The following is an 11,704-nucleotide window of genomic DNA, read 5'->3' on the forward strand; positions in this document are numbered from 1 at the left end:
CAGTGTAAAATACTTAAGATCACTATAGTGAAATCAAACTAACTGTGATTTAGCCTGATTAAATATAAACAACCTGCATGTGTGTGTGTGAAAAAGTGTTGCTGTAGCATGCAACACACTTTCTGTGTGCTGATTTGTAAACAAAGGTTAATGAGACAGATACAATAACACAATATGATTGTGTCTTATATTGTTTGGTATCAACTATTCTGTGTATGGACAACAAGATTTTTGATGAAGCAGGGAAATGGATGCAACAGTGTGGTTTATGCACTGTAAGACATTTCAAGTCAGTTAAACTTGCAAATGAAAGTCCACCTGCTGCCTTAAAATCGCATGTTAACTCAACTAGCAGTTTTTCATTGTTTCAACTCAGAAATGAAAGTTAAAAAAGTTGATTGTACTACACTGTTGTTGTTGTCTTAATGTAGTTCTTAAAGTTGTCAAAGTTGATTTAACTTTTTATCACTTGCTGTCTCAACTTGATACTTTGAGTTAAATCAAAAAATCATTACACATTATTGGTGCAAGAAAACTATTTATCACTTGTTGTTTCAACTTAATACTGTAAGTTAAAACAATAAAATATTAAACATCATCAATATAATATACTTTCTTTAGCTAGTTGAACAAACACACATTTCTGCATGATTGTAACTCACTGTTTTGAGTTTAAATAACTTACTATATGAAATACAACTCTCCCTTTCAAGTTAAAAGAATTTAAATTTCAAATTTGTTTCAACTCTCATGATATATGACAGAACACACCAAATGCTTGCATTTATCCAAAATTACAACATTTATTAATAAAAAAATCTTCATAAACTTTAACACCATGCTTTCACAACCAAACAGCAAACCACATGGGAGGGGGATGGAGAAAGTAGGGTTATAAAAAGCGAAGATGGGGTTGTGGGAACAGAGAGCGAGCAAGGGAGAGAAGAAGAAGGTTGTAGACACGGAGATGGTGAGGTAGAGTTGTAGGCAGGTTCATAAAACCTTATGAACAAAGAACAAAAATGCCCAACATTGTAAACAATCAAAAAACATTTGTGATATTTAAACACAAGTTAAATTTTTACAAGCGATATCGAAGCAGTTTATTTCTTAGTCCATGGACTCTTGCAGAGCATTGGTCTGGTTTAATGTTCATGATGACCTTCTGGAGGAACTCAAAGGAGTACCTCATATTTTGTGGGTACTCAAGGTTAAGGCAGTAGATGGTGCCCAGTAACATGGTAAAGCCAGTGGGCACATCTCTGATGTCATGTAGGATGATCTTTTCCTCTACTACCACAGCCACATTGAAGACCTCTAAAGGGAATGCATCCTGCAGAGGGCCTTCGTGTCCAATCAGCAGTCCAACTTCCATCCCGCTCATTATCACATCGAGAGTTTCGCCATGAGCCTAAAAACAAAGACAGACGCATCTTTACTTCTCCAAATTTAAAACATCACTGACATAATAAATAAAGACTATATCTGTCTTTGAAGTGAGTGAGTGTGTCAGTCTAGGGCTGCATAAAACGATTATTTTAGTAATCGAGTATTCTATCGATTATTCCAGCGATTAATCGAGTAATCGGATAAGAAATACTTTTTTTTATTAACAGTTTATCTGCATATTTTAACTTCCGTACTGCAGTTTGTCGCCATGTGAACAAACAGCGGTGAATGGAGCAGCTACAAAGTTCTCTTTTCTTCACCTTAACACTTGCTGATCAGGTGCTTGATGAAGGACCTCCAGCTGTTTCACAGATTTAATGGTGGTTACTAAAAGAAAAAGCTGCTGTTTTGGATGCTGGAAAAACGTTTCCTTTTTCACTACTTGAGCTCACCGTCTCTATAACAGCTTCGCCTCTTTGCGCTTGTGCAGTTCAAACCGCTGCCTGCTATGAGTGTTTTGAAAAACTAGTGGCTGCGGGAGCCATGGCGCATGTGTGAGTAATGGTGTAATGCTTTGTATTCACAAGCATTCTCGAAAATACGTTTCTACTGCAGGTCTATATTTAGTCACTAATAAGGGATTAAAGTATAAAAAATATTTTGAAGGAGCCCCTCGGTCCTGGGGGGCGGGCCTTCCGGTACCGAACCATCGCTAGTGCTAATGGCCCGCACTCGCTAGCAAACCAGTTCTGGTAGCTACAGCTGAAGTAAAGACAAAAATAGCAGCTGAAATTCTCAGCGAGCACAACACACACAGACACACAGAGAGCAGTGGAGGCGTGGAAATGCATGTCAGCGACAGTTGCCACCCGTCCCGTAAAGTACGGAACACGGCATGTTACGGAGCCGTATTCCACGGAGTCCCGTAACATACGGGGTTCTGTATTTTACGAGACAGGTGGCAACTCTAGATGATCCACTCTGTGTTAAAGGAAATCCATCGCAGCGACGGAGAGCTTTTTAGAATGTGTGCTTGTGTATACGTGAGTGATTCACACTCCAGTCCAGTAGGTGGCGGTAATGCAGTTCTATGTTGGTTTGCCAGCCCCCAATAAACCCACAAAAAAACGTCAGCACTAATGCTGCTAATGCTAGTGAGGAGCGCCGCTTACACCGAGACAGCTGAGCGCTGCAGAGTTTAAACGAAGCATCGACACAGTAAATTTGTGTCGATAAATTTTTAGAATCGATTTAATCGAGTTAATCGATGAATCGTTGCAGCCCTATGTCAGTCAGTGAGTGTTGTAACTAATGGAACTAAAACGCTGTGTATCAACCAATAATAAATAAAATGATTCCTGCAAGTGTAATGTGTATTAAACTTGACTGAAAAAACTCAGGGACATGAAACTAATACTGTGTTGGGGTGATGGCCAAACTGCTTGGGAGACCACCATAATGATCCAGAATTCAAAGTCAGACAAGATTCCTCAGGAAGGATCTTTAGACTCTTCTTGGTGTAAATGTTTGCTGATGCTAACTTTTAATGACATTAGCTATTAAATAAATTAAGATTTCATTAGGACATTAGAAAAGAGTATCATAGCATGATTGACTAGTGGGTTACATTTTTTCTATTGATTGCATGTTACATAATAGATATAAGTTATTTAAGTCAATTTGTATGTCCCTGAGTTTTAACCATGGAAGAGTAGTACAGAATATGTAAATATAGGGGCTTACATTACACATCCTGATTACGCTGGAGGAATCTTCTGAAAAGTAGCATGGGAGACCAAGAAGGGCAGCTGTTCTTTGGTTTTGGTTTGTGTCCTGTCAAAAAAGGAAATGGTACATTAGTGTAATACCAAATAATAATAATAATAATAATAATCTTAGTACACATTGATAGAAAATGTTCTGTATACAGTACATACCTCCTTTTGAAGGCAATCCAGAACGCTGCTCAGGACCAACCTCCTGCCCGATGCAGCAGCTGCTTTGTAAAGTTGTAGAAGACTGGGCATGAAGGCATCAAGTCCACCCAAAAAAGATTCCAGCAGGTCTTTGGTGACAATTCTCCGGAACTCTGCAATTAGCTAAAGCAGATGGGTAACAAAATAGCACAGAAAAGGGCATGAGTGAGGGAAAATATAAGCAGCTTAGAACTGTGTGGGGGGAAAGTTATTGCAACAAAGAGTACATGTTTAATCACTAAATGCACACAAAATGTAAGATTTTTATGCCGTATTCAGTTGGCAAAGCATTACCTGTCGCTCACTAAACAATGCAGGCCATCTGTCCTTGACAAGAGAAATGAGAGGTTCATCACCGATTATTTCTTGTCTCCGCTGTGCAAATGTTGCGGTCATCAATTCATCCAGGACCTGTAAATTTGGATCCTTCTTCTGCACTTCTAGAGCCATGGTTTCACGATCCTTCTCTGCTTTGACTGCAGTTTGTCCCTCAGGTGGCTGTGGCAAATAGTGGATCTCTCCCTTTTTTGACTTCTTGAGTGGTTTGCCATTTCCTTTTCCTCTTTTTCTTTTATTTACCAGAACTTCTGGGCATCCAGCTGCCATCATCCTCTGACGATAATTGCCCATCTTGAATACCAAGCTGAACTTCCAGCAATACCATCCTTGACCAGACCCTGGCTCCCTCAGGCAAGGTTGCTTGACCACAAGAGCTTTAGCCACACTTTCTATGTTGTCTCTAGTAGGATAGGGAGTGATTTTGGTGATGCAATCAGCCAGTCTGTCCAGTATTTCACTCTTCACACTCTTTGAGACAACAATCACAGCTCCATCACTGGCATAGGCATCATTTGCTACCCTCAGCTGATACTCAACATCATGAGAGAAATGTGGAATAACAAATGGTTCAGGCCATTCTGTTGGATCTGCACTACTTGGGGGACCAGGGCTTGCAGTACTACTGCTGGAGGGACTAGGGCTTGCAGTACTCTGGGAACCAAGGCTTGCAGTATCTAATGTTGAGTCAGAAAGTGGTTCAGATAACACAAACAGAACTTTCAGTGTGGCTCGTTCGGTTGGTAGATCCTTGATATCAGTCAAATTGCAGAGCTCATTCCCAAAGTCTGGATCTTCAAACTGTAAAATAAAGTTCCCTCGGAGTACCAGAGTGTTGCGCAGCACTGTACATAGCTCATCGACGGATGGGGGAATATCTTGTAGGGTGACACGTCTTATTTCCTGAGGTGAGACTATGACTCGGAGAAGCATCATTAATGAGGCAGCAGTAACTGAAACAGAGAGGAAAAAGCAAGAAAAGACTTCATATAATAGTAAAAACTCAATCTAACATAAGTTCTAAATAAACAGTCAAAACAGTACAGGCTAGATAAAATGACTTCTATCACACACACACACACACACACACACACACACACACACACACACACACACACACACACACACACACACACACGCAAAATTCCACAACTACCAACACATCACAGCAGATCATCATCCCCTGAATTGGACCCCCCCCCCCCACACACACACACACCACCTCATTTCTCTGTTCCTCTTGAGCCCTTGACCACTCCTGCTCATTGTTGCCTCACCCAAGTTTGATCTAACCCACCCCCCAAATTTCCAAGCTCCAAAGATTGAGTGTGTCCTTACATTTTAGCCAACCTGCCCAATCAAAGATTACCTTAATGTAACATGAACATGCTTCAACAGGGTATGCAGCAAGGGGGGTGTAGTCATTGAGATTGTCAGGGTCAACAACCACAGCTGCTGCAGGGTCTCTTCTGGTGAGCTGGTAACACCTTAGATGCTCCAGGACGGTCACTGTGAATAGTTCCAAAATCACGAACTGGACATCATTGTTCACTTCTGTAAACAAAAATGATTTGAATGATAAAAAAAAAAAAAATGAAACCAATTTTTTAAATATATAGTTCCTAAATTCTTAAATTGTTTAATCCTTAAAAATGTGACAATGTTTGCACTTTGTGATTTTTGCAAAAAATATGCCAAATATTACTGCTCTTGAGTTTCTACATTCTGACCATTTTTCATTTTAACATGCTACAAAAAAAAGCCATTTGCTTCTATTCTAAAATCAGTAGCATGATTGTCCCACATACTTTTTGTTCGCAGCAGACCTCCTAACGCTTTGTACTTAACAACACTAGAACTACATCAACTAGACTAATGAATTACAAACCGGACTAACAATTTATTTAACAATTAAGTGGCTGACAGTTTATTAGCAACAAAAAATATAACTACAGACATTCAACATGTAATTTCTAAAAACCCTTATTGTGTTAAGGTTAGCTAAAACGTATGCATTACATTGCAAAAACCCTGCAAGAATTACAAACTTTAATTTCAAATATTGACTTTTGATTTTGTTCTTAAATATTGCTCTTGACTATGTTTTCATCCAATGTTCAAATAAAGAGCACTTAGGACTGAAGCTCAACAAATTGCTGTCAGGATATGAACCAACATTAAGCATGGTGGAGCATCGTGCTGAAACTAGCTGATGACATGCCATCCAGTGTTAGAGAAATGTCAAATGTCCACTAAACCATTTTAGATATAAAAATATAATTCTATTTAAAATGACTTTCGTTTTAACTTAATTAACTACTTTGAAAGCTCCTGTCTATGCAAAACACACTGAAGGGGCATCGAGAGCGGAAACCTCTGTTTAATGTGTTTTTGAAAAATCTCTTGTACCATCTCTTGAGGAATTTGGTTACATTTTACTCCTGTCATATATTAAACATATTATTTTAACATGACAAAGTCAGCATCTGCTCTGCTATCTGCTGCAAGTACCCAGCAAACGTGCCTCACACACGCGCATGCACACAGGATGTGAAAAAGAAGACATTTCAAGGGAAGAAAAATGTGCTCAGAGTGGAGTTTTTTTACTCTACTGCATGAGCTGTACTAACACAAACTCTAACCAGCATAAAATCAGTTATCAAACAACATTAGCAAATTTTCCTAGTTTAGTGGTCAATACAAAAGGTTAGCAAAGCATGAGCGCTGTGCCCCATTTCTGATAAAGTTGTTTGATATTGAACATTCACAGTTGTATGGCCTTGACTGTTAGCTGATTAGCTAGCTCATGCTTCGGTGAAGGAACCGAGTGAAGAAATATAGCGGCACATGAACACAACGTATATTGAGGTCAGTTTAAAACATTATACCAGTTATCTAACATGTTATGTTTTTTCAAAAAATGTGTGACCGAATACGATTAAATCTGTCCAACATGTGGGGGGTGGGGGGCAACTAATAACCAAAGCTGCGTATTTTTCATGGCTACTAAAAACACAATCTACATAGTTACTGTTTTTACGTTACTGTACCAACAGTTAATAGAAAAGTAGTTAATTTAGGTTTATTAAACTTACCTGGCACTGATGCAGTTTGAAGAATCAAGACACCGCTCCTCTTTGCAGGTACAGACAAGCGTTGTATTGCTCCGCCCTTCTGTAACAGGCCGTTGCAGCAAAATAGTCTTCTTCCGCTGGTGGAAGTAGTCCTTTATAATTTACCGTGAAATGTGTATATTTTGGACGGAATTCTATATATGACTTATCTGCAGTGTATGAATTATTATTCCCATTATTCCATGTTGCCTTGTTTGAAGAAGACAGTTACTCAAAAGTCACTGCAATTTTTTTTTCTGTAGCTGCAATCCCACACTCCCGCCTTTTTCCCCCTCTCCTTTTTTCAAATTGATGACTTACAAATCTAAGTTCAATCAAATCTGACAAATTCCCAAATAGTCAGTACAACTTTAACTTTAAGTTTTACTTTCCCGCCTTTTATCCTCTCCTTTTTTTTTTCAACTTCTGACTTACAGATTCAAGTTCAGTCAACACATACAAATCTGACAAATTTCTCAAATAGTCAGCACAATGGATAGCTGTAAGTTTTACTTTCTAAAACTCATAATGTAGAGTTCAAAATCAAAAAATTGTCAGAGCTCATTGTGTTAAAGAAATGTAGTAAGTAGATTTAACTAAATGAGGCTGCTATATTTTACAGTGTGGCACACAGCTGTTAGCCATGGACATTGCTAGTGAATGCATTACATCTTTTGTAGTGTCCTCCACATGTCTTAACACAAGCTGTTTTATGACACACATGACTGTTGGCTAATCTCATTGCTAGTGAAAGGGTTACTGTGGCGGTAACACGCCTTTGCTGTAACACAACGTATTTTATGACCGACACAGTGGTTATCTGTGAACATCCTTGTGGGTGTGTTACTGTGAACTTTTATAAGACCACATGCCATCTGTCCCACACAAATTCTTATACATAGGGTACGTAAATAAAAATACACACACAATGTAGTTTAACCAACTTTGATGGGCTACATAACGGCTCTAACTATATGCTTTGTTTTCAGGACAAACACGGTCGCGGGGTGTGACGTTATAACTGTGCGATGGTGCGTGAGTCTTAGGCCGCATCTTCTCTTAAAAACAGGTGTAGACTCAAACACTCAGACTGTCGTTTCAAAGTCAAATCTGTAATTAGTTTGTCATTTTACATAGACGGAGATGTTCTTCATCTATCTGGGCCACATAAAGTAGTGAGGACAGCTCAGTTTCTACAGACTCAGCCCCCTCACTCTGTTCTTTTCAGCTCTTTAAACGGCTCACACTGTGAGAACAGGGACAGGTTTTTATTGGATGCAATCCACAGCAAAAAAAAACGTGGAAATATTTCAGTTTGAACTGTCAAAAATATGAACATTCAGAACAATGTGTTAGGTATGGGTCTCAACAAACATAACCAGTACATGACACAAACTTCTTAAAAGCCATGGCAGCAGCAGAATCCTCAGGCCTGACCCACTGTTTGTGGGCATTACAGGAGCTATAAAGTCTCTGTGTCAACAGCCTGCTCTATTGTGAAATGACTGATATGTGACGCTATAACAAAATGTTTTGTTATAGCGTAGAAATCTGTGCTAATGAAAAAAGTATAGAAGTATGCTTTATGGCCAATGTGTCATTTTGACCTCCAAACAAAAGGGTTATTAGTAAAGCAAATGCATCAAGACTGAGAAGCAGATCAGCCTCAGTTTTAGTGTGGAGCAGAAAAGCAGTAATTTCACTTGTGATGCTTCCATTGCATCTTTCTGTTCTGACTTTAGACTCTTTCTGTTGGCAGCAGTTAGATGATATAACCTATGGTGCTGAAAGCTATAGATCCTTTCAGGAAACATAAAACTGGAGATCATCCTAATTTAGTGAAAAACTGATCCAAAACAAAGTTAGGCTTAACCTTCAGGCTGTGGATTTAAATCAAACATAGGAGTGATGAGGGACAGGAGCGGGATCGACAAACTGGTGAGGAGGTCTAGCTCTGTGCTGGGATGTCCTCTGGAGTCATCCCAGCACATCCCCCCCCCCCCATCACCCTCTGCATGAGTCTGTGGGTGAGCTGAGCAGCTCCTTCAGTCAGAGACTGAAACATCCTCACTGCAGGAAGGAGGGCTTTCACAGCTCATTCATCCCAACAGCAGTTAGACTGTACAACAGAGGTCCCCAACCCCCGGGCCGTGGACCGGTACCGGGCCGTGGGACATTTGGTACCGGGCCGCACATAAAGAATAAATAACTTAAATTATTTCCGTTTTACTTATTATCTGCGCCTAAACTATATTTTATTTTGAAAAATGGGGGATTCGCTCCGTTACTTCCCTCCATGACTTCCTCTTGACGTGTCAAGACGTTTCTGCTCACATGATACGTCACCGCTAAAATTAAACCCAGAAGCTTCAGGCCTGTCTAACGAAATCGGTTGGTTGACCTACATACCGCTTCTTTAAATTTTTGAGTGCTCAACAAGAGTAGAAAAGCGCTATGTAAGAACTAGTCCATTTACCATTTTTATTTATCAACACCGGGGATAGCAGTGAGGTAGACCCAGCCATCAAACTGACTCTCCAGCGCTTGACACCGCGGCTCTGCAGCCACGCTCCATGTGAAATCGGCCGAACCCAGTCAAACCAGAAGCCAGCAAAAATGAGTATCAGAGAAACAAGCTCAGGGGGCTTACACTGATTCAGTGTTATGGTGAGTTGTATTTTTCATGCGCTTTATACAGTAAAAATCACCTAAGTCGAAGTCGCACAAATCGGGTTTTCGCTCTAGTTGGATGGCATCTGCAGGTCCTGATTTTTCCTAACATTAATTCCAATAAAATCATCACATAAATCCGTCGGATATTCACCTACCTCGGATGAAAAATCTGGTCCCATTGTAATAAATTTCCAGTTAAATGTGATCGCATAAACTGGATGAGTTTAGCGCTAAAACCCTCCTCAGCTCCTGTCCGCCCACTTCCATGCATCGGCTCGTTCATGCACAACTACACACACACTAACAACGCCTGGAAATTGTTTTAGTGTTTATATCAGTTCATTTCACCGGGGACAATCGTGGCAAGTGTAAGCTACAAACTTGCACTTACGAGTAAAATTTCAGATTATAAAATTTGCAGAAGCAAATTCATAGATGAAGCAGAAGCCATTGCAGCGAAATTCGATAATAGACCCCAAACTGGGCCATTTGAATCCGACTGAGGTGATTTCTACTGTATTTGTTTTTGCGGTGTATCTTATTTTGAAGGCATGTTTTACCATGGCTCTAACAGCTGACCAGGGAGCGCTGTGGGCAGAGAGCCTGTTATTCATGTTGAGGCGGGATGTTACGAGAACGCTGCTGATAGAGTTGCATACAAATACAAAGTGGATTCCCGTTTTTTATTATTATACGTAGAAAATATCACACTTGGTTATGGTCGTATCATTTATTTTGACGTATTTATTCGCCACACCTTAAAAGCCGGTCCGTGGAAATATTTTCTAACACTAAACCGGTCCGCGACTCAAAAAAGGTTGGGGACCACTGCTGTACAACACATCATGATGTCATCAGTCACCTGACACTTTACCTCCTCTGCCATCACTTTATGCACACAGTACATATACATTTTATTTAATACAGTCTCACCCATATAATGCATACTGTGTATGCTGTGTACTTAACCAGCTACAAATGTACATAGTGTTCAGATATCTGTACATAGTGTTTAGATATATATGTGTGTATATGTATAAATTGATATGTGTATTGATATATATTTTATGTATATAGTGTTTTCTGTTCTATTTAGTTTCATCTTTTTATTCATCCTTCTTCTCTGCACTGAGCTGCTGTAATGGACAAATTTCCCTGTTGTGGAAATGTAATGGAAAATGTGTTTCTGAACTCGAATAACCTCTGTGTACTTTTTCTCTGTAATTGTAATTTTCTAGCACAAAGACCGAGTGTGTGAAGATGAGAAAAACAACTTGACTGTAGGCTGTGTCCAAGGCCATGGCACACTTTGTTATCATGCAGGTGCTACATGGTGGGGGGAACCTGAACTCCCCACGGCTAGTGGAACAAGATTGTATCAACACAATAGTATAAAGGAATGGGTGTTATTCTGTGCTTTGGTCAGTGCTGGTGTGAAGGCTGTTCCTGCTGTATTGATCCCTTTGCAAAGGTTATATTCTTACTTTCAATAAATCATCCAAAAATCAGTTTGGTTTCAGAGCTCAACTTATTTTTTCCACCACAATCTTGGCGACGAGGATGGGATTTCTCGAGTGACTTCTTCTCTGCTTTCGTGTTGATCCAGGAAAAACCTGCGCAGGTAGACTCAACCAGTCTGAAAAGTGCTTACCTCCGAGCCCATTATTGAGGAGACGTGCGCCTGACAACCGAGAGCAGGAATCACCGCTGAAATCTCAATTGATAAAGAACTCAGAGTGGAGAGCAGGTGAGAACAACTTGATTTTCTGACCGTACTATTATTTTAAGGACAAATAATTTAATTAAAATTTGAAATTGTTCTGTGTTTGGTAAGAGGGTCCGCCATTCAGAGAAAAGTTCTGTAAACACAGCTGATCTGGGATCAACACTGTTGACTTGGGCTGATCGCTGTGGGCACACAAACTAAGGCTGGTTTGCACTGATTGCCAGGCAGACGCAGGTTAACAGCATTGGGGTGGCTGTAGCTCAGTAGGTAGAGCAGGTCACCTACTGATCGGAAGGTCAGTGGTTCGATTCCTGGCTACATGCCAATGTATCCTTGGGCAAGATACTTAACCCCAAGTTGGTCTCTGACCGTCCTGTCAGAGTATGAATGTGTGTGAATGTTAGCTAATTAAAAGCACTTAGCTTAGTAAACATGGAAGTGCTTGTATGAATGGGAGTGCATGGGTGAATGTAAAACGTGTTGTGTAAGCG

The 11,704-nt window shown here is 40.0% G+C and overlaps 1 protein-coding gene across 2 annotated transcripts; it reads right to left on the reverse strand.

The window, feature by feature from the left end:
• Positions 1-707: 707 nt before the first annotated feature.
• LOC115774197 (uncharacterized) lies at positions 708-6,889 on the reverse strand. Of its 2 annotated transcripts, XM_030721350.1 has the most exons (6): positions 6,797-6,889; positions 5,071-5,210; positions 3,660-4,654; positions 3,327-3,488; positions 3,133-3,222; positions 708-1,411 (listed from the first exon to the last, which is right to left on the reverse strand). In XM_030721350.1, the coding sequence occupies exons 3-6, from the start codon at positions 4,635-4,637 to the stop codon at positions 1,082-1,084; spliced, it is 1,560 nt and encodes a 519-aa protein (XP_030577210.1). In that variant the 5' UTR covers positions 4,638-4,654; positions 5,071-5,210; positions 6,797-6,889; the 3' UTR covers positions 708-1,081. The 2 variants fall into 2 exon arrangements, with proteins under 2 accessions (XP_030577210.1, XP_030577211.1); XM_030721351.1 differs by lacking the exon at positions 6,797-6,889 and having other exon boundaries at positions 5,071-5,249.
• Positions 6,890-11,704: the final 4,815 nt, after the last annotated feature.

Source organism: Archocentrus centrarchus, chromosome 24 (assembly GCF_007364275.1).
Source record: "Archocentrus centrarchus isolate MPI-CPG fArcCen1 chromosome 24, fArcCen1, whole genome shotgun sequence".
NCBI lineage: Eukaryota > Metazoa > Chordata > Actinopteri > Cichliformes > Cichlidae > Archocentrus > Archocentrus centrarchus.

Coding starts and splice junctions, on each gene's coding strand:
- LOC115774197 (XM_030721350.1), bottom strand. CDS start 4,637: ATGATGCTTCTCCGAGTCATAGTCTCACCTCAGGAAATAAGACGTGTC. Junction 3,223..3,326: donor TGGATTGCCTTCAAAAGGAG/GTATGTACTGTA, acceptor CTTTTTTGACAG/GACACAAACCAAAACCAAAG. Junction 1,412..3,132: donor GCGTAATCAGGATGTGTAAT/GTAAGCCCCTAT, acceptor CTTTGTTTTTAG/GCTCATGGCGAAACTCTCGA.